Source organism: Sus scrofa, chromosome 15 (assembly GCF_054392235.1).
Source record: "Sus scrofa isolate SSC_HxYL_T2T_F1_AM1 chromosome 15, Sscrofa_HxYL_maternal_Yorkshire_Landrace_v2.0, whole genome shotgun sequence".
Lineage (NCBI taxonomy): Eukaryota > Metazoa > Chordata > Mammalia > Artiodactyla > Suidae > Sus > Sus scrofa.
This window is the reverse complement of record NC_139397.1, coordinates 62,387,659-62,410,028: the sequence shown is the minus strand read 5'-3', so window position 1 is coordinate 62,410,028 and position 22,370 is coordinate 62,387,659. Positions and strand designations below refer to the sequence as shown.

At 45.0% G+C, this 22,370-nt stretch overlaps 3 protein-coding genes across 16 annotated transcripts in view; 1 reads left to right on the top strand and 2 right to left on the bottom strand.

The window, feature by feature from the left end:
- Nucleotides 1-13,331, top strand: part of DDHD2 (DDHD domain containing 2) — a 54,150-nt gene extending 40,819 nt beyond the window's left edge. For 2 of the 3 annotated variants that reach the window (XR_014829908.1, XR_014829903.1), the window contains 3 exons: nucleotides 7,717-7,911; nucleotides 9,316-9,406; nucleotides 12,023-13,331. The gene's annotated coding sequence lies outside the window, so the exon portion shown is untranslated. Of the gene's footprint in view, nucleotides 1-7,716 lie in introns of all 3 variants that reach the window. The other variant, XM_085000068.1, reaches the window with a different exon arrangement.
- On the bottom strand, nucleotides 222-6,031 carry PLPP5 (phospholipid phosphatase 5). Of its 4 annotated transcripts, none has more exons than XR_014829916.1 (8): nucleotides 5,889-6,031; nucleotides 5,639-5,747; nucleotides 5,128-5,218; nucleotides 4,195-4,258; nucleotides 3,644-3,768; nucleotides 2,566-2,736; nucleotides 1,000-1,671; nucleotides 222-858 (listed from the first exon to the last, which is right to left on the bottom strand). XR_014829916.1 is itself a non-coding variant. In XM_085000088.1 (8 exons), exons 1-7 carry the CDS (start codon nucleotides 5,957-5,959, stop codon nucleotides 1,508-1,510), a joined length of 795 nt encoding a protein of 264 aa, XP_084856214.1. In that variant the 5' UTR covers nucleotides 5,960-6,031; the 3' UTR covers nucleotides 222-858; nucleotides 1,480-1,507. The 4 variants fall into 4 exon arrangements, 3 of the variants coding, with proteins under 3 accessions (XP_084856214.1, XP_084856216.1, XP_084856215.1); XM_085000088.1 differs by having other exon boundaries at nucleotides 1,480-1,671; XM_085000090.1 differs by having other exon boundaries at nucleotides 1,480-1,671; nucleotides 5,924-6,031.
- The window catches only part of NSD3 (nuclear receptor binding SET domain protein 3), a 109,984-nt gene continuing 94,008 nt past the window's right edge, over nucleotides 6,395-22,370 (bottom strand). For 6 of the 9 annotated variants that reach the window (XM_021075909.2, XM_021075907.2, XM_021075911.2 and 3 more), the window contains 6 exons: nucleotides 22,101-22,370; nucleotides 17,103-17,219; nucleotides 15,479-15,620; nucleotides 14,033-14,139; nucleotides 12,955-13,159; nucleotides 6,395-12,295 (listed from right to left, as the gene is read on the bottom strand). In XM_021075909.2, the coding sequence (XP_020931568.1) occupies nucleotides 12,054-12,295; nucleotides 12,955-13,159; nucleotides 14,033-14,139; nucleotides 15,479-15,620; nucleotides 17,103-17,219; nucleotides 22,101-22,370 (1,083 nt within the window). In that variant the 3' untranslated portion in view covers nucleotides 6,395-12,053. The remainder of the gene's footprint in view (nucleotides 12,296-12,954; nucleotides 13,160-14,032; nucleotides 14,140-15,478; nucleotides 15,621-17,102; nucleotides 17,220-22,100) is intronic. The other 3 variants (XM_021075910.2, XM_021075913.2, XM_021075916.2) reach the window with 1 other exon arrangement.

The following is a 22,370-nucleotide window of genomic DNA, read 5'->3' as shown; positions in this document are numbered from 1 at the left end:
CCACGTTTCTGCAGTCGGATTCTTAACCCAGTGTCACCATGGTGGGAACTCTGTGACTGGTGATGGGACCCACAGCGATTATAAGGTAAATACTGAGATGTTCCTTAGCCACCACTAGAGGTAGTTGACTCACTTAAGTCGGATGAGACATCTGGTGTTTAACTTCAGAAATGTTTCAGTTTTCAGATGGTACCTGAAGTACAAAAAGCCCACACTCACTATTTCATTTGAATATCGTTATTTACTAAGGGAGAAAGATACACTGAAAATGCTATAGAAAGAAATACACAAAACAAGGTCATATCTAAAGTATGATCGCAGTAAAGACGAAGGCAGTTGCAGGGTGTGGCGCATCAGTTCCGATGATGTCCCGTCCTTTGTTCGCTGCAGCCACTGTGAGGAAGGGCAGGAGAGGCAGCAAGTGTCCTCCAGAGAATGGCGTCTGTGCTTCTCCTCTCCTGCCGTGGCCGCTTGGCAGCGTTGGTGCATTTGTGAGTAGATGGAAAGAGGCCGCGAGCACAGTTCAGAACAAAGGATCACTCTCAGTACAGAAGCCACACTCTTGACCATTTTCTTTCTTTTTTTATTGTGTTAACTGATGTGATGATTTGTTGAGTTACTGAGTCATGTTCACAGTATTCAAAATGGAGAGCAGTATTTGGCTGGACTTGATAAGATACGCCTAACACGAGTTCTGTTGTGGCTCAGTAGTAATGAACCCAACTAGTATCCATGAGGATGCGGGTTCCATCTCAGTAGGTTAAGGATCCGGCATTGCCGTGAACTGTGGTGTAGGTCGCAGATGCAGCTTGGACTCAACCCTTAGCCTGGGAACTTCTGTATGCTGTGGATGCTGCCCTAAAAAGACAAAAACAAGAAAGAGATATGTGTAACAGAGGTAAATTAGCCAGAATTGGACATTTTCCTCTTTAAGGCTTGATGGAGTTGTCACCAGTAAAAGTAAACCTAAAATAATTTTGGAGCGCCCTGGTGGCCTACCAGTTAAGGATCTGGTGGTGTCACTGCTGTGGCTCAGGTTTGATCCCTGGCCCGGAACTTCTGCATGCCAAGGATGAAGCCAAAAAAGAAAAAAAAAATGTAATTGCTCATGTCCTGGATTTTAGGATTTTGAGCTATGGGAAATGAAAATTGTTGATAATCAACACTAGCTTCTAGAATAAAATGGGGCTAATGGAAAGGCTTCTTTGTGAAGAATAGTATTAAATGTAAACATACCAGAGATCCTGGGGCACCAGCCGAAGGACCAGACTTAGCTGTTGGAGGACCAGGGAAAGATCTCACTCCCCCAGTGGATGGAGAATAGTGAAAATGGACCTTGACTCCTTGCGATGAATCCACTCAAGTGGGGGGCAAACCCGCATAACCTTGGGGGCTTCTGTCCTCACTTGTGCCTCTCGTGAGGTAAAAGGTCAGAAGTTCCTGTCCTGGGCGTGGTCCTCTTAGGAGGGGCTGGTTCACCTGTTCTCCGTGGAGGCAGCTCCAGTTTCTAAACAGCAAAATGGTAAGGGTCGCCGGGCTGCTTCTCTGTGGTGGGGAGAGCAGGGCTGCGCTGCAGTGGTTTGTGGCACTCAGCATCCGTCAGGGGAGGGTAGTACTGCCGGTAGCAGACGTAGGCGAAGGTCAGGCCCATGGCAGATCCAACCAGGACATCTGCAGGAGAGGAGAGAGCAGCCTTCTCACTCCCGGAGCCGCACAGCAGAGGGCGCCAGCCCCCAGGCTCTTCTTGTTTGGCTGCAGAGCCTCTCCATTGCAGGTTTAGGGCTATTCAGGCTTTCTTAGTTTTATCATATAGATTGCAGGATTGTCGTTATCAGATTCTTTTCTAAAGGCCAATTCAAAGCATACTTTTAAGTTTAACAAGGCTTTTTCCGGGTTCACTAAATTGAATTTCGTTTAATTCAGGAGAGTCCCAAAGGTTCTCTTAATGCTATCAACAAACCCCTTCTCACCATATAAAGGGGTCTGGAGGAAGGAATCACCTCTCCAGGAATTGTCTCTCTGTGGAAAAATTTAGGTTTTTTAGGGCTATACCCACAGCATATAGAGGTTCCCAGGCTAGGGGTTGAATCGGAGCTGCAGCTGCTAGTCTACACCACAGCCACAGCAACACGGGATCCAAGCCGCATCTGTGACCTACACCACAGCTCACGGCAACACCGGATCCTTAACCCACTGAGCAAAGCCAGGGATGGAACCTGCAACCTCGTGGTTCCTAGTTGGATTTGTTTCCACTCTGCTATGATGGAAACTCCAATGAACTTGTTTTTTAAGATAATAAGTAAATTAAGCTTTGAGGTTGGTTGTAAAAAATTTCTTAGAGTTCATTCTGAACTTAAGATGCTGAAAAATCATGGAAAAATTAGGATATTCTTCCTTGGTAATTTCGTTAAAAGATAGCAGGGTGCTTTCTCATCTCCCACATAGGACAGCTGCACACTCAGCACAGACCTCAGCACATACCTGGGGGAGGGTCCCCTGTGCCAAGTGCTGGGGAGAAATGATGGAGAACCGCGGAGGCCTCCAGGGCCCGACTGCCTCGCTCACCTTGCCAGTGATGCTTGTAGTCACACGTGCGGGACAGGGCAATCACAGCTGCCAAGAGCAGGGGTGACAGAAAGGCACAGAACCGCCAAGATTTTCCTCGGCCTCGTGGCGTGAAGCAGTGCAGCTTCCCTGCCAGGTAGAAGGATGCAAAGGCCAGACCAGCAAACGCGACTAGGAGAGGAAAGAACTATGTCTTTGAAGGGAAAGGGGAGGCCTCGGGGATGAACACGTCGTTAGCCCTTCTTCTAACTTCTGGCTTAGATCATTGATCTAGATTATCAGTTACCAGGGAGAAGCAAACAAAAGGGAAACCAAAGGACAGTGTCCCAAAGAGAATAGTATCTACCCTAAAGATGGTGTTTGGAATACCAGTGGCCGGCTCTGCGCAGGTCTTAACTTCCCAGTGCCTGAGCTTCCTCCTGTACAAATGGGAATCCCCAGAGTAACTGTAGCCAGCACACTGGGCTGTTACCATATCCAGTGAGGCTGGAATCAGAGTTCCAGAGTTCCTGTCGTGGCTCAGTGGGTTAAGAACCTGACTAGCATCCATGAGGACATGGGTTTGATCCCTGGCCTCGCTCATTGGGTTAAGGATCCAGTGTTGCCGTGAGCTACGCAGTAGGTCGTAGCTGCGGCTCAGACCCTGTGTTGCTCTGCCTGGGGTGTAGGCCAGCAGCTGCACCTCTGATTCGATCCCTAGCCCGGGAACTTCCATATCCCGAGAGTGCAGCATAAATAAAGCAAAAATAAATAAAATGCCTTCCAAAGCACCTGACATAAAGTAATTCTTCAGTAAAGGTAGTTAACATTTTTATGACTAGTACAAGATTGCAGTATTGAGGCAAATAATAGTCATAAATAAAAAGTTCAAATTTCATGGGGTAAAGTATTTCCTCTGTCCCTGAATATTTAATAGTCGAGGTTCAAGACTGTTATTAAAGAAGGGGGGGCTCTCCAATTTCCAGACATGAGAACAAGAACACATGACATGTTCCCATCCTCACAAGCTTCCTAGGTTAAAATTCTATGATCCCAAAAGAAGAAAGAGCATAGAAGGAGAGGCCACATGCATTCATACAGGAAGAATGTCCACTGGGGAAGCTCTTCCGGCCCTCGTTGACCACGTCCTTATCGCCAGTGCACACGGAGTCAGGGTGGGCTTGGCCATCGGGGAAGCAGCGGTAGAAGAAGTCTGGGCGGGGCCTGGGAGAAAGAAGCATGGTGCACCTCTAGAAATTATGTCTTGGTTGGGTCAGACAGCAATAATCCTGTTAACTGTCCCTCAAATAGTGTCCCAGGCAAAATAAAACTGGATCAGTAGTCACAATTAAGAAGTCTTATTTCCAGGGTCAATATTTAAATTAGACCAAAAAAAAGGCACTGTAACACATGATTACTTTTTTAGGGCAAAGAGCAAGTCAAACTGCAGCTTCTGGGGATGCTTTGGGGTGTGCACTCCGTGTCTGGGAGATGCTGGTCTGAGCATAAAAATGCATAGGTGTTCCAGGAGGGGCTGAGGTGGAGCTAAGGGAGGAGGTGGTAAATGGGAAAGATCAGACAGAATAAAGAGAAAAGGTCTGTTAACCACCTCTCCTGAGACGGGCACAGAGGCTGGCTCTTGTCACTTACCTCCCCACTATCAGTTTTACTGTGTTGGTAAAGACACCATTTAGAGCCAGAGCAAGGCTGGCAGCTGGAAAATAAAGAAACTTGCTGTTAGTAGGATCTGCCTTGAAAGAGTCGTATGGTCGCTGTCCCATTAAGAGAGCAACTGTGGTTTCTATAGAGCAATAGTCAGGCTTCACCCAGAGCTGAGTATAAGAATAATTCTGGGAATTCTCATTGTGGCTCCGTGGGTTAAGGATCTGGCATTGCTGTGAGCTATGGTATAGGTCACAGATTCGGTTTGGATCCTGCATTGCTGTGGCTGTGGTGTAGGCCACTGGCTACGGCTCTGTTTCCATCCCAAGCCTGGGAACTTCCAAATGCCTTGGGTGCAGCTCCAATTAGACCCCTAGCCTGGGAACCTCCATATGCCACGAGTGCGGCCCTAAAAAGACTAAGTGTTATTAGATAAAGTTGCTAGCAAAACACACACTAACCTTTCTCTAAGGCCGCTGTGCTCTTTCCCCGAGAATTTTAAGCAGAGTCTAAAAATGAGGATGTGGGTTCAGTCCCACACTCACCGAGTTAAGGATCTGGTGTTGCTGTGGCTGTGGTGTAGGCTGGCAGCTGCAGCTCTGATTTGACCCCTAGCCTAGGAACTTCCATATGCAGCAGGTGTGGCCCTAAAGAGGAAAAAAAAGAAAATTCTGGCCCTCGGTGACCACTCTGTTGTGGTACACAGACAACTTCCGTACTCAAGACAAATAATCCAGTGCCCTGAGACACACCCAGTGAACCAACTTCTTCTCACAGGTGGAGTACAGGGGTGACAGAATTAGTTTAGGAACACAGGTCAGTGGCTCCCACACACTGAGACTGCAACCCCAGTGAGGGAACCCGTCGTCACCCTTCTCTCAGCACTAAAGGGAGACACCAGCCAGGAGGGCTGGCTCTTACCCAGGCAGGCTTGTTGGCTGTCTGCTGTGTCTGCCTTCTTGAGACATTTGGCCAGGAGGATCAGAGACAGCGGAGAGAGAAATGCAATAACCTGAACCAGAATATGTCAGGGGTTAAAATACAAAAGATAAAATCGCACATAAAACTTCCCACAAGTATGAAAATAGCTCCTACAAGAGAAGGACGGAAGTGAAGGCACAGCTCACCTGTTAGACCTGTTACCCTGCAAATGCAGTGTCCAGTGTCTGTCTGCGCTAAACTGGGCACACAGTACCACCAGGAGCACCCATCACCCGTATACTAAATGACCAGTTACCCCGGGCGCCCTAAAGCGTCCTCAGAACCCGTATCTTGAGCCAGAGTGGATGGGCACCTTGTTCTGTAAATCTGGATCTTAAATACAAAGTTTTAGCACATCAACAAAGGTCATTTTGGAGACAGGATGAGCCCCTCCCACTTCCCAACATTAAACTCGAACGAAGGTCAAAAGGAAGGCTGGTTCTTCACGCACAAACATCGGCTTGGTAGGGAAATACTCTGCTTCAAAGTACGGATTCCGATAAAGCCACATCTCCTCGGGTTGGATGAGCCTCTGAAAGGGCGGGAGCAGCTCTGTTACCCTAAAGGGGGAACACAAAGGTGCAGGCGCGTCGGCAGCTTCCCGGAAGCGGGCGGAGCCTGGAGGGGAGGCGGATCTGCTCTCCACCGGGCGGCCGGGGGTTGCGGGGCTGGTCTCCGGGGGTCCGAACCCAAGTCCTTACAGGAAGGCCGCAAACAGCGCGATCCGCACGCCCACCTCGGCCCCCAAGGCCGCTGCCGCCACTTTCCCCATCACTGGATGCGGCTGACGTGGCTGCAGAGAGGAAGGTGCTGGGGTGGTGGCAGCGAAGCTGCACCCGGTGTCAGGGGCGGAGCAAGGCGGGGCGGGGCGTGGGAGAGGGAGGGGCGGAAGTGAAGAATCGCCACTGGCATTCGTCCCCCTCCCGTCACCTCGTGGTTTCCAGACTTAGTACTTTGCAGAGGCCCGGGCCTTCCCTCCGTGGAAGCCACGCAGACCCCACGTTTCCGGATCCAAGTGTCTTAGCAGCGTAGCACATTAGCACGTGGCTCCCTCCGTACACCGCTCGGGAGCCGCCGGCTGTAGGCCTTGCTGGCTGGGCTGGACTTTCTGGGTGTTTCAACCCCCTCACTCCCCGCCCCGGCCCAGAATGGCCTCTTGCCCATTGAGTTGCAGCAAGAACTTACAGGCAATGAATAAGTCCACATGTTTAATTTGGAACATACAGGACAATTTATTTAAGTCGGTCTCCAAGCAAAATCTGAAATCAGTGGAATGTCATTAAAAACCTTTCCAAATTAATCCTCACGGAAGCAAAAAACACATTTGAATTCCAAAGTATTTGTAAAATAAAAAAGGGCAACATCTCAGTAAATATACAAAAATTATATGTTCCTACCAGCACGCACAGTAGTAAGAAGCTTAAATATTACAAGCAATCCTAAATATACTATAACTGGTCAACAATAAGCTATCTATATACAGGTTAACCAAGCTTTACACATTTCACACTATGCAATAAAACATAGGCCAATCAACAAAATCCCCAAAATATCATATATCTTGAAGTCTATGTGGCAACATCAAGTCATTATACAGTAATGCCCTAGTGAACCCCCCAGGGAGAATGAACACCAATCCCTTAGTGTCAGGAGCTTCTAGCCAAGTCACAGAAACTCAAAAGAGATTGACTTTAGTGAATATTGATGCTTTGTTATTAAAGACTCAAGTCTCAAGTGATTTAGGCAAAATAACATTTCACAGGATCTACAAAGTTTATTACAGATAAAGTACAGAAATAACCAATCTACAAAGGTCATTATAGATAAAGATCACGAGGAAATGAAAACAGAATCTGTAGGTATCTGTGTTTGTTGTGCAATATCACAAGTGGATACAAATGAATTTCTCATATCAATTCCAATTTTGCACACACCCTTGTATATAAAAAGAACCTTATTAGCCAGTTATAATCTTCACTTAGCATCGTGGTTATTGGTGGCAATGTGATTTTCTTTTTTGACAAAGGGTATGTGACAGCACAATGAGATAAAGAGCAGTATTAGTGACAACAAAGTAAAAGTGAATTTTATCCAGTCCACTTCTAAACTGTCAAGGATACCACATAAATCCCTCACCGAGGTAATCTGCTGGATACGGAGAGCCACCCGCACACAGCGGAGCTCTGTGGAGGTCGGGATAGGAGCTCGGGCCCCAGGGCGCTTTCTGGCCAATGAGCAGATGCACTGATGCCACACAGGCAAACTAAGGACCGAAGAAATGACTTTGGCAACTATTCATCTTTTCCCTTTTTTTCTTACATGTTAATGACTTGGAGAGGCTACCAAAGGAAGGTAATTCTCTTCCTCTCCCCTTCATACATTAAGTGCCACAAGCATCTGAACTTGTCACTTAAGCAATGGACTGAAAGAGGAAAGAACGGAAATAGGCTTGAAACACACAGGCTACACACACCCAGCATTTCAGGAGTGTAACATTAAGTGCAAATTTCTGTTTTTTTCCCTACACAGGCGTATAATGAAAAGGAAAGAAAAGGTGCTTGGGGATAGGGTTGACAAAATGACAAAAGAAAGAACAGACACAGGGAATCCTTGTGTAAGTGCTGCTGGTATTTCATGCAGGAGCCTCTTCCCCAAGCATGTGCACTGAATCCGGCCGTGCTGTGAGCCGCCTGCGGGGCTCCCCTTTCACCCACGCCAGAGGGGGTAAGAGACAAAACAGGATACAAACAATGCTCGCTACTTCATAAGTTTTAAAAGAACTGTAAAATAAGGAGAATCTGAGGAGTTTCAAGTACTTAAAAAACCTGAATTCAATGAGGCAGAGGTCTCAATGTTAAAGTGACGACTTCGTACCTGTGGTAAACATCATCATTCCCCCCCGCCCCCCCTCCCCCCGCATAACCCCCCTTCTCCCTGAACCCCACCCCAGATAAGAGCTGGTAGACTTCAGTATATACAATTTCCAACTCTTCCGTATTTGTCAATTCATGGCAAAGCTGTCTAATTACATCTCTTCCCGAGCCTGTCTGAAAATGAAGTGAGTTCTACTCCTTGTTTACAAATAACCCAAGACGGATTCAAGGTGGCCCAAGGCCAAAGCAAATGATCACATCTGCGGCAGCCGGGACAACTAGCGGCCTAGACAGATCAGCCTTTTAGGAAGTCATTCAAGTCTAATTCACACCGCCCAACGATACAGCAACTCCCCCGTGTCACTGTACCTCACAGATGTGAGCTGTCCCAGCTGTAAGGACTCCGTGGTGACTGGCTCTCATCCTGGCAGGACAAGGCATGCGGCAGCACCTTGACTGTAAGGTGACTGCTATAAAGAGCTTTATGTTTAAAATGCGACGAAGGACAAACAACAAGTCCCCCGTGGTCCCGAGACCGTGTCCCACCCAGCTGGCCCGTTTCCAAACTGCAGACCCGGATCTGACCCTGACTGGAGCTACTCAAGGAGGAAAGTCCACTTCCCAAACCAGGAAAGAAGGCTGTCTGACAGCCCCGCCTGTCTGGGTCCTTCTGGCAATCATCTCAGTTGCACCCCGCCACTCACAGGCATTTCCAACACTCTGTGGAAATGGCTGCAGGGAGCTGGGAGCAGCCTCCTGCTCCCCACCTTTTTTTTTGTTTTGCTTTTAGATGTGTTCCTGACTTGAACACACAGAAATCTCCAAGTTTCAATGATTCTCAGAGTCAGCCTGTTTTCTAGCTTAGGCCAGAGCTAGGATAGGGTGGGAACTTGATAAAAGAAAAATGAAAATAAAACCCACCTCATTCCTCCCTCCAGCCCTGCTTAGCTATTCAGGAAGTGATGGGCTTCCTCGGGCTTCGGCTTCCAGGACTGAAGGGCCACCGGCCCCTCAGCCAGCCGGGCAACTCCAAACCACCCTCCCACCACCAGGGCCCGGAGGTCTCCTAGGATTTCACCTTTAGCTCTTACAGATCTAATTTCTTGAGCTGATTATCAAACATTTTACATCTGCTTTTCGCCCCCTAAGAATCAACATAAAAAACAAAACCCAACACCATTATCCCATGCTTCTTTCAGTTATTTCATTTTCAGACACCATAAAAACCAACCATTTATGCTCTGACCCCATACAGATTCAAGTTAACAAATCACCTCAGACTACGAGTGAGCGCCAGGACCTCTGCAGGGTTTCATCGGAGGAGCACCGGCAAGCATGCTGCATAGGTACTATGCACGCGGAAAGCACAGCTCACTGCTTCTCTGCTGCCATACCCTGAAGCTTTAAAACACACAAACTAGGTCCACAGTGACACCACGGAGGTGTGAGGAGAGCTCCTTGGCCCAGGCATGGCCATGACCCCCTTTCCAGACCATTAAAGAGCACTCACAGACAAAGACTCCAGAGCTACAGTTAGACATTTTGTTTTCCACCCTGATTTCTGAATTGGCAGAACAATCCTAATACCCCCCTTCCCCCACAAAAAAATTTTTCTTAAATCTCAGCAGAGCTCTGTGACAGATATAAAAACAAAATGTGACACAATGAAGAAGCTGCATCAAAGTACTTAAACCTAAGGTATCTGTAGTCTAGAGGATATACCCTGGCTTACCATATAAAAGTCATCAGATATTAAATAGCACTAAGTCCAAAACAAAGCAAGAGATAAGATTTCATGTTGGATACTGTTTCAACAAGAGTTGCAGTTCAAATATTAAAGGAAATCCTTCATGTTAGTAAGTTTAAAAAAGCAAACATTTATCATATACATATATAAAATAAATTTTTAGTATGATAAAACCTAGAATTTCTTAAATTATTTTTTAAAAGGACTTGAAACTATGTAATTGCTCAAGAGCAAAGTTTAGTGTTTTGGTGAGCTTGCGGCAGTCACGTTTGGTAACAGGCATACTAGCATTTTCTATTTTGCCCTTTCTTTTGGTACCATATCTAATCAATAGACTCATTGGAGGTCCAGTAAGTTACCTCAGAATTATTTGCTGGAATCAGGCAAATGGCAGTTTAGGAGCTTTAAGTAAAGGAATTGTAGTGTTTTGTTGTTGCTGTTTTTTTTTTTTTTTTTTTGTATGTTTTGTTTTTTTTTTTTTTTTAACAAGAAAAAGAATCCAGTATAATTGCACATTTACATACATACAAATTAAAAAAAGAAGAAGAGGCACAAAACAGATTTTTTCCCCCTTTTTCCAGAAAAGAGCTCTAAATTGGTAAGAAAAGGGAGCACACGTGACACAGGGAATGTGGTGGGGCATCTATCTTCCCGACCTTTATGTGGTTACTGGGTTCTTCCTGAGGGAAAATAAATGCTACCAGGTACCAGCGGCTGTAAGCAGTCAAAATTCACAGAGAAAATTAACATTCACCAAGCTAACCCTAGGCTGCTACTTAGTACAGTGTGACAACGACACCAGACACCACTAATGAGTTTACACGGGGAACTCTGGAATCTACACGCTCCTAAGCACTGAAAACAAGTGAGCCCTGTGGGCAGGCATCTTGGTCCTCTCGCCCCTGTGCCATCCAACCGGTTCTGCTTTCTGGGGAGCTTTCCCGAAGTGCTGCTGCCATGAAGTGTGGCTCTCCCATGCCCTGTCCCAGTAGAAGTGCTTCCCCTTCCTCAAAGGGGGCAATTTTAAGTGCTGGGTAAAACTAAATAGAAACTGCTTACATACAACTTGGGGATATTCCCCCCCAAATTAGGAACTAAAAATCTATTCAAATATAATTCAAATTCATTTGTGTAGTTTTCACCATGAAACATGGCTGAGTGGTCAGCTGACAAAAGGAATGTTTGATTGGGAGAGGAAAGCAGAGACAGAAAATAAAATGCCCATAATTCTCTCGAGTCAGACCAGGGTCTACGTTAAATTCGATAGAAAATGGTGCTTATTTGATGCAACTTTTGGTCTATGCCTTTTGTCTCCCTTTAGCTGCCCTTACCAGTGTGTCAAAATAACAGGAATGACCATTCTAACTATGCATTCATATCCACATAAACACACTTCATCAATAATAGCCATCATCGATGGGAAAGCATTTCAAACTCAGTGAGGGCATCCATTTCTTTTGTTTTCTCCAAAACAAACAAACGAAAAAACAAAACCACATTATATACCTTTCAAGGTAAAGTTATCCTATCACAAAGCCCACCTGGTTTAAGACCATGGAGGGAACATCCACCAAGGCCTTTTGTTCTCAGAGGCCAGACTCCAAGCTCCCACGAGCCCTTCTCTGAGACTGAGAAAGACACTTGGAAGGGAGAGAGAAGCTCGCCTGCCTGCTGCTCAGGAAAGAGGCAGAGGAGAGCGTCATACCCTTTCCTAGAGGGCATTCTCCAGTTCCTACTGCAAACACACACACACACACACACACACACACGTGTGCTCACACTGATTAGACTCTGAACTGTACTTCTCAAAATTTTAAACAATGAAAATAAATAAAGGAATGATGGCTACTTTTGCCTTTTACACCCAAGGAATACATCCTAGACTTTAGATTTATCTCATTAACAAAACTTTCTTTTCTCTTTGTTCTTATTTCAAAAGCCAAGACATCTCTTTTTTCTAGCTGCAAAGGCATTGAAGCACAATAAAAGGCAAGAAAAGACCACGGGCATCTAACCCACCACAAAAGAATCCCCCAAACCAACAGAACAGAACTGGAAAGCCAGACACCGCCAACGGCCTCTGTCTGCACCAACTGGTCCCCCAGTTTCGCTTTAATCAGGCAGCGCGGCCACAGGGGCTGTGTGCGCTTCGCAGTCTCTTCTTGCACTGACGCATCATCTACTTACTTTTTTCTTTTCCTTTTTTCACTTAAAGAAAAAGAAAAAAAAGGAGGATCACCAGCCATCTATTCTTTGACGTCTTCTCCGGGATCTTGCGATTCCAGTTTACACTTGATCTTGCTCCAGTACTCTGGCGACACGGGAGACACAGGGTCATGTTCAGAGCAGCAGAGTCGGCCTTCCAGTGCCGAGGGCACCAGCGCCCCCTTGTCGTGATCTTTACAGAATGAGCGCGGGCAGAACTCGCAGAAGGAGACAGCTGCGCTGCTGCACTCGTCGCACTGGTGCCACGGGCACTCCCACTTTCCTGGGGGGGCGGGGGAAGCAGTGGGACAGCCCAGTGAGTGTCTGTCCCCATCACCCGTGACGCACCCAGCTCCCACCTTCTTCTCTGACTGGAGACTAAATGCAAGTCTGGGCCAGCTGTGGGCTGGCTGTACCCTCTGTGCGGCTGTGAGCTACTGCCTGGAGCCCAGCCTGTAGGAGCCAATACTCGCTTCAGTAATAAAAAGTGAGACCCAGCCCCTGCTGGCCCACAGGCATCCCACATTAGCAAAGAGGCAGGTTTTTTGGTTTGGTTTGGTTGTGGTTTTTTTGCCTTTTAGGGCCGTTCCCAGGCTAGGGGTTGAACTGAAGCTGCAGCTGCCGGCCTACACCACAGCAAAGCAGGATCTGAGCCAGGTCTGTGACCTACACCACAGCTCACGGCAACGCCAGATCCTTAACCCACTGAGCAAGGCCAGGGACTGGACCCGTGTCCTCATGGACACCAGTCAGGTTTGTAACCAGCTGAGCCACAGTGGGAACTCCGAGAGGCAGATTTTTCACTAGCAAAATTTCTGTCTGCCATCGCTGCGGCTCTAGCCAGTGCTTCCTGACCCCCGAAGCTGGACTGCAGAGCCTGGACTACACTGCGGCACACGGCTGGCGGAGCCCGAGGCGGGAAGGGCCTGGGGCTGAGCTTACCGTAGGGCGGCTGAGGGAGGTTAAGGCAGAGGAGGTGGTAGGCTTTGGGGCAGTCCTTCCTGTCGCACATGACCAGCTCTCCACCGTCTCCACACTGGAAACAGTAATCTTCGTGCAGCTGCTTGGGCTCTGTTTTGACTTTCCGTCTCTTCTGCTTTAACTTAGCATTTTTTGCCTTTTCTTCAGTTGTTGATGCACATGCCGACTGGTGGGGAAAAAGGGAACAGGGTTTTAAGGATCACAGGGCGTGAAGCTTTGCATAAAAGGAAACTCCACAACCTCACGTTGATTTAAATTCATCTGTTGTTCAGTTACCTCAAACGCCAGGAGGGCTTATCCCATAACAGAACTGTAATAAAAATAAGGCTTCATTTCCACTGACTTCTTTTTTTTCAAATAGCAAGGACATTGAGATATAACTTATAAACTATAAAATTCACCAATTTAAAGTATATAATTTGATGGCTTTTAGTATAATATGAATTTTTTTTTTGGCTGCCCCAAGGCATCTGGAGATTCCCGGGCCAGGGATCAAATTTGAGCCACATCTGTGATCTATACTACAGCTGTGGCAACACCAGATCCTTAACCCACTGTGCTGGGCTGGGGATTGAACCCGGGCCTCCACAGAGACAAGCCAGATCATTAACCCCCTGTGCCACAGCAGTAACTCCCCTGTGAATTTTTTTTTTTTTTTTTGGTCTTTTTAGGGCCGCACCCACAGCATATGTAATTTCTCAGGCCAGGGGTCAAATCAGAGTTGCAGCTGCTGGCCTACACCACAGCTCACAGCAACAATGGATCCTTAACCCACTGAGTGAGGCCAGGGATCAAACCTGCAACCTCATGGATACCAGCTGGGTTCGTTATCACAGAGCCACAATGGGAACTCCTCTCCCATGAATTTTTTAAAAAAAGTTTTTGAAAAGGATTTTGCTAACTTCAAATTCAATCAAAAATACAGACACATTTTCAGAATGACCCACAAGCTATACCAGGCCCCACGGCCCATGGTCCCTGAAATGGACTTGCACAAGCAGGTCCCCGGCTCTCAGGCCATGGCCCCCGTACCACTGACCTTCGGCCGAACACCGAGGAAACCACTGCAGTTCTCAGCCCCGCAGTGGCACTCCGTCCTGCCATTGCCCAGACAGTCCAGGTTGTAATTAAATGTTAACTCCATCCCTAGAACATAAGAGAAAGAATTATTCATACTGGCAAAAACACACCATCATAATGAAAAAAGGCCATTCTGACATGAAGATTTTTCTTCCTCCACACTGAAGATAGGATGGGAATAAGGAAAAACAACTAAAACTAGAGGAAAACATCCCCATCCTCCAATGACTAAAACAGAAATAAATATTCCACAAAGGCCATCATAGCCTTTTCACTTACGTGGTCAAAGACTATGTAACAGAGAACAAGGATCTGAAATCTGAGCTCAAGAAAAATGGTTTCTAACTCTCCCCTCCCTCCTCTTTTTTTTTTCTTTTTTGGCCACCCTGTAGCATATGAAGTTCCCAGGCCAGGGATCAGATCCAAACCGCAGCTTTGATCTACGAAACTCCCAATCCTTTAACCCACTGTGCTGGACCGGGTATTGAACCTGTGTCCTGGTGCTGCAGAACTGCTGCCCATCCCCTTGCACCACAGTGGGAAGTCCATAGCTCCCTTTTCTAAAGCTAATTTACACTCATTTCCAAATGAACCAATATGACCATGGAACTGTGACAACCATACTATTTCCACTAATTAATGCCTTACATGATGATCAGAAAAGAGTTCAAAATCCAGGTTTACTATATACACCAAGGACCCAGGGATGCAAACTAGAAGCCCCAAGCTTTCTTTTAGCTGGACTTCAACGATCCACAGTGAGTGCCAGAAACATACTTTAAATCTCTTTTGGAGTTCCCTGGTGGCACAGTGGGTTAAGGATCCAGTGCTGTCACTGCAGTGGCTCGGGTGTAGCCAAAAAAAAAACCCCCCAAAAACATACACACCAACCCACCAAATAACCCTTTTGGCTACAGCATTTCTCTTCCCACCCATTTTTCTACAAACTTAACAAATGAGAAATTAAGGTTGATGTTAAGATGCCGGATGGGTAAGGAAAAATGAAAGCAATAACTGCATCAGAAAGCTTTTTATGTCTAATTTGAAACAGACTGATCTTTCAAAATAAACAAAACCACCGCCCCCAAACAAAGAAACCAGCTGATGTTAACATAGGCTAATTACTTTTAAAAATTTTTTATAAAGAAAAGAAACAAAAGCTTAAACATCTGGCTACATGACACAGACAGCCATAATTTGGAGAATTAAGTCCGTAGGATCTTAGACACACAGGGCTCTGTCATACCTTCTCTAAGCTCCCTTTTGTAGGATATAGATTTTTTACTTCTTCCTGGCAGATAACAATTCTAAAAATAGCTCTTTATCTTATTTGAATATATACTTGAAGTATGTCCTGCCTTCGAAGATATACTTGCTTCCCAGGGAGGGAACAAGTTGCTTTTACCTGCAGGAATGTCACAAAGAGCAAAAAGTCCAACTCGAACATCGCCATTCACTGTCCACTTTTGTGTTTCACAGTTTGGGTTACAACTGTGGTTCATAAAGCGAGAATAATTTCCCTTTGGGCCAGCATCAATGATACGGTCCTTGAGAAAGAAAAGAGTGGAAAAGTTCCTTTGACATAAAATGGAGCATATGCTTCTGAGAAACATCCGACTCAGGCAAGAGCCACGAGGCACCACCGTTTGCCCCCCGCTGATGTCTGACCACTGATGACTCTGCAAATGTGCTTGCCCACAATTGACTTAAGTTCTCTGCTTGATGATCGAGTCAAGGCAGTTAACATAAAGTGAAATGTAGCATCTTTTAAACCTTGTTTCTAGGAACAAACAGACCTCAGAACAATGCTACTCGGAAGATGAGCTGGCCCAGCCTCAAGGAAAGGTATTTTCTGTGCACAGTGCTCCTATGATGGAAACTATGGGTTTTGCTTCCCAGGTCTGAACAGACTCAAGGCTGGCAGGGGTGGATGGGTGGAGCTGAGGCCCTAAAGGGGGCAGGAGAAAGGAGAAACTTCTCCTCTGATGAAGACTGGGAAATTTGATGGATGGGAGGACTACAATTTGGGATATAATTTTACTTACACTAAAGTTCAAAATACAGTAAAAAGCTCAACATTTTGGCTCCTTGAGTTTAAACTCTGATAATCTGGAAAAGCTCTAGAGGATGGAGCCTCCCCAGGGTTGTCACGATGGCTGGAAGGGCCACTGGCAGTGAGGACAAGACTTAAGGGACCGATCAGCAGTCATAAATACACGCATTTTATGTTTATAAAGTATATGTTCATGAAGTTGTAAAGCTTTCAAACAATGACATATCAGTTAAAATAATGCTTTTTTTAAATGGTCTCCAACTCTTAATTTTAATGATACTCTGACTCAGTTTTAGAGACAGCCCGGATGGAGCACAGGAAACATGGGTACTAGTCTTCACTCTGCATTAAACTGTCCCAATACAGTCAACAAATCACTTAGGACGGCTGGACCTCAGTTTCCTGTCCTCTGTGAATCAGAGGACTGTTGAAGAAATCAAATGACACAGTTTTGCTATAACATGCATCCAGCAGCACTTACAGTTGCACGTATTAATCCAGAAGCTTTACTGTCGTTTTCTTATGACAGCGTTCATTCCTTCTAACTCATAAAAAAAGTTTAGATATACAGAACAATTTCACGTTAGGACTTTTGCTAGAGTAGAACTTTAATGGTGGTTTATAAGTGAGACTACAGAGCTGACCCTCTCCGTGGGGGATAAAGAAACTGAGGGCCAGGTCTTTCAGAGTCTAAGAGCTGGGACTAAAATCCAAGTGTGTTAACCCTGTTCCTGGCTGTTCCTATTCTCACTCACAGTGCTGTCACACAGGACCTGGGCAACGTTCCAATAATCATTCACTTGTATACTCTGCTATGATGAGTGTGTTATAATGGGTAGCGTACTGGCTATTGCAAACCAATCTAATTTGCCTGAAAAAAAATCAAATTAGAGGAAGGAAACCGAGTTCAACCTAAAGCCATGGAACTAAACCAAAAAATCCTTTTTTCTTACCAAAAACAAAAAAGCAATTTTACCTTGGTAACAGTTAACATATAAAAATTAGTTACACTGTTCTCGTGGGCTCGCTTGATTCGCAATCTGCATTCTTCTTCATCAATTAATTCACCGACATATTCATTTACAAATTCACCCTGCAGAGGAGCATGCAATATATAAAAACAGTGTATCAGATTAGAAAGCGTTCCTTAACCACACATGTATAATCTGAGAGAATTAGCCAAAAACATTCCTGGAAATATAACTAGAGTTCAAAATTAAAACCAGAAAATTGACATTGGTACAATCTATAAGCCTTATTCAGATTTCACCAATTTCACATGCACTCACTCGTGTTCCGGTGTGTGTGAGCACGTGTGCAGTGCTATGGAATTCTACCAGCTGGAGAGTCAGGTAACCACCACCAGTCAAGGCACAGAACCGTTCTGGCAGCACAGAGATTCCCAGTGCTACTCCTTTATAACCACACCCATCCACCATCCCTAGTTTGTTCTCCAATCCTATAGTTCTGTCATTTTGAGAGAGTTCTGTAAATGGACTCACAGTATGTTACCTTTAGAGATTGGCTTTTTAAAGAAAAGCTGAGCCTAATTCCCTCGAGAGCCATCTCAATTGTGAGTATCAGTAGTTCACACTCTCTCTCCTACTGAGTGGTCACAGCACAGACGTACCACCGCTTGTATAATGGTCACCTGCAGGAGAACATCTGAAAGGTCTTCATATTTTGGCTACTACAATAAAGCTTCTATGAACGTTCCGATCAAGCTTTTGTGTAGACAGAGGTTTACACTTCTCTGGGATAAATGCTGGGACACACGGTGTTTTGTTGTTTTTTCTTTTTTTAAGAAACTGCCAAACTATTTGCCAGAGTCGCTGTATCATTTTGTATTCCTACTATACACTCCCCATGTATGAAGGGGCTAGTTTCCCATATCCTCACCAGCATTTGGTATAGTCACTGTTTTTTATTTGGCTGTTCAACAGATGTGTAGTGAAAGGCTCCTTATTTTATTTTTGATACTATCTATTGCTTCTGTTTTTTCTTTCTTTTCTTTTTACAGCTGTACCTGCAGCATATGGAGATTCCCGGGTTAGATGTCTAATTGGAGCTGCAGCTGCTGGCCTAGACCATAGCCACAGCCACAGCCACACCAGATCTGAGCTGCGTTTGCAACCTACACTGCAGCTCATGGCAACCCCTGTTCCTTAACCCACTGAGCGAGGCCAGGGATCGAACCGGTATCCTCATGGATACTAGTCAGGTTCGTTTCAGCTGAGCCACAAGAGGAACTCCTAAATTTAATTTTTATCTGATATTGGAGAATAGTGGATTTACACTGTTGTGTTAGTTCTGCAGGCTCTGTACTACGTGTGTCGGCCTTGAGTGGCTGTTCCTACACCCAGTTTGGACTTGGACCTCGGCTGATGAAACCATTTTGCACTTTTAACATGGCTTTGCTGCCCTCAAAGGAATAGGCTTCATTGCTATTTCAGCTGCACTGCCATCTAGTGTTACTATAACTCAACTATTTTATGGCAAGTTTTCTTTAATGAAAACCTACAGAGCAGAATTTAAATCAAATCTGCTCCACTTCACTTTTTTTTTTTTACATATTGGGATTCAAGTTAAAGTTTCTTTTGAGGGTTCTGTGGATTTAAAGGCCTGAAAACCATTTATTATGGTTTATATTTTCTATTCTGTGAAAATGAGTGAATGTAGAAAAGTGAATGTGCTGGTATCAAACGTGAGGAGTACAAGTCTCATAAATTGGATGCCACTGTGAGGAAATGTGTCTAGCTATTTTGTAAAAAATATTTTGGGCATCCAGAAAGTGACAAATCTTTAGCCTCAAAAGAGTTTCTTGCTGGACTTAGAATCCATTAACTGTGAATTCAATTGTGAATAAAAATAACAAAGAACGTTCAAAATGCTAGACATCTATCCTTAAAGGCAAGGCAAGAAGACAGGGTTTATTTCAGTATTTAATATAATTTTTTTTATTTCCTAAGAAAGAAACCATAACAGGACATCTCTTGTTGATTCTGGCACATGTTTTTAGAAATTTGTCAAGTGTGAAAAGAAGGGGACTGGTTGGTGTACATTCAGTTTCCTACTTGGCTTCTGTCCCCTAAATGTACCCAAACCATCTTGCTACAAAGTCTTCATGATTATGCTGTTCAGTGACTGTATATTCCTGAATATTCTGTAAAAGACCAATTGTCTTATATTAGTAATTCCTTAAGTGCTAAAAGGCAGAATAATCTTGATTGTATTTTCTTTTCTCTGGATTACATCATTAATTTAGTAAGTTAGAATATGACTTAGAAAAAAAAAAAAAAAGAATATGACTTAGAATGAATGTAACTACTATTACAAGGGTATTAAACTGAATAGATTTCAGGATGGCTCTCATAACCCCTGAAAATCATAGGCAAAAATTTGCAAGCATGATATGCAGAGCACTAAAGTAATATCAAAACGTGTGCATTATATAATGACTTGTTAAATGCACATGGCCTTTGACCAAACAATCCAATCCACATACCAAATGTGCTGGCAAATCCTGTTGTCTCTGCCTTCAAAATGTCAGAAATTCAACCAGGTCTTTCCTGTCCAGTACAACCCGTAGTCCTTGCCCCCATCACCTCTCCTCCACTATAATGGTCTCCTTTCTATGGCTCTTTCTCCATTATCATAAATTCTCCATAGTACAGCCAAGTTACACTTTTGAAGCCCAGGTGTGGTGGAGAGACTCTAACGGTGGCCCCCGTGGTTCCCAGGTGTTCATGCCACTGTGTGATCCTGTCCTCTGAGTGGGCAGGACCTGTGACTCGCTTCTAACCCAGGTGACAGAATGTGTGTGGTTATGTGTGGTTGTTCCTTTAGGACCTTAGCATCCACCTTGCTGGAGTGCTGCTCTCCCTCGTTGGCTGTCAGGGAGCAAACAGCCATGTTGGGAACCCCATTTGCAGGGAAATGTGGGCAGCCTCTAGAAGCTAAGAGCAGTAAGACAACTCCAAACACCGAAGCTCTCAGACCTTACTGCAAAGAACTGAACTGTGCCAAGAGTGGATCCTTCCCTGAAGCACAAGAACCAGAATCTAGCCTCACTACACTCTGCTGAGAACCTATGGACTGGACCTGCTCAGCACTGACCTGTGGCACCTGGGGGACAATAAAACATGGTATGTGTTTAAGTTGCCAAGTTTGTGCCAATATTGTTGTGCAGCAACAGAAAATGTATCAAGTCAGAGCCAGGCACTTCCTGCTAAGCCCCTCCAGAAGTTCTCGTCCTGTGGCCAACATGGCCCCACACCACCTGCTCCTGGCTGCCCCCCACTGCCACTGCTTACACACACCCTGTCCTGGGCCCTCTCCAGCCCCGGAGCAGGAAGGCCTCATTCCCCAAGCTTCTCCTCCCCGGTTCAGGTCAGACCTTCTTCAACCCTTGATTCAGAACAGTGATCTCTGTCACATTCCCCCAGCCCTCCCCTTTGACGGCTCTAGTTTTCTCTGCAGCATTTGGTGGCATGCAGCAGGACAGGTCTGGTTATCATCTGTCCCTGACGGTCCCGTAAAGGTGTCCTGCTTACTGCTGTCTCCAAGTGCCTGGGACAGTGGGAGGCACAGGGCAGCAGCTTAATAGACATGCAGAATAAAGCCGTTTCACCAAAGCAATCTAAACTACAGACACAGGTGCATGAAGAGAGATGGTCAATAGAATTAAAATATATAAATTTACTGGAAAATAGGCTAAATAAATTAAGGTACATTTTACTAGGGAATACAATGAGACTATTAAAAAGAATGAGGTAAAACTTGTATGAACTGCCATAAAAATATTTTTCTGATAAACTGAGGAAAAAACGAGTAATATATATGATTATATTTATGTTTTTAAAAACCCAACAAATACAGACTATATGAATATGTATTTGTGTATGTATTTATGTATATAACTGCATAGAAAAAGTTTTAAAAGGCTACATACCAACCTCTGAACAATGGTCATTTTGGTGAGAAAACCAGGAATTGAGGGGATGAAGGAGCAATTTCGCTCATTATTTTCTTTTCTGTATTGTTTGATTTTCTTTACTACATTGTATGGTATTTCTTCATTACAAAGGAAATCTTTAAAGAGGCAGAAAAATGCTGAGAGTAGTTTAACTTTCTCCTGGGCCCACGGCCCACTTCTCTCAGTGAAGACGTCTACCAGTTCTGCCTATGGCGCCAGGCGGGTGGGTGTGTGTGTGTGTGTGTGTGTGTGTGTGTCCACGCATGTGCACACATGCGTTGGCAGGGAGGCAGGTGGGGACTTGTTTTAAAATGCAGATTATCTGGGCCTATTACCAATATTTCAGTTGACACTGTTTTAACAAGGACTCTGGGAAAGTCTCAGGATCTCTAAAGTTTGAGAGCCACTGTTTGAACAGTAAGATTTCCTGGTGATTTTCAATTTTCTTTGTGTTATTTGCCTTAAAATTTTTGTCTACAATGGGCATGCATTTCTTGTGTTAAATGAAGAGGCTACCTTGAAAAATTACCTCAAAGTATAAGAATGAATTTATCAGTACTAAAGAACTCAACTTTTTCTAGCTGCTTTTGTACATACGTAGGGCAGGGGTTATTAGGTCCATTTCAGAGATGAAGCAACTGAGGCTCAGGGAGGTTGATGAACTGTGATGTTGGAGCCAAGTCCTGGGCTGCTATTTTCTGTCCCAGCACATTCTTAACTTTACTATTTTGCATTTTCAACTATTCTAAATCTATTTTGTTTAACAGGTAAAAAATATTTCAAATGGGATGACCAGTATCTCTTCCCCTTTATAAAACTGATTATAGGAAACCCAAAGTTTATGTTCATTTTATTATTACCTCTTCTTACCACTTCTTTGCTCAAGAAGTGCCCAACTCTCAACTTGGGAAGCTTCACAATTTTGAAACCAATGCCCACATATTTAATCCTGACTGGAGCACCCCTCAGAGGCATGGGTCCTGGTCTGTCCCATGCTACCTTCTTAATGCTCCTTTTGGTCCTGAGGCCCCAGCCTCTGCGCTCTGTCTTGATGATCTCGGCATCAGGGTAGAGCCTCTTGGTGAAGCACTGGTTCTGGCAGCGCTCCCCCGCCGGGCACACCTGCGGGTGACACTCGTACTGCAGCATTCTGTTCAGGCACTCAGACTCCAAGCCGCAGGGGTTCTCGTCGGCGGGCTTGCAGTTACAGCGGGGAATCTCCGACAGGTCTGCAACCTGGATCTGTACTTTTCCTATTACCTTGTTAGC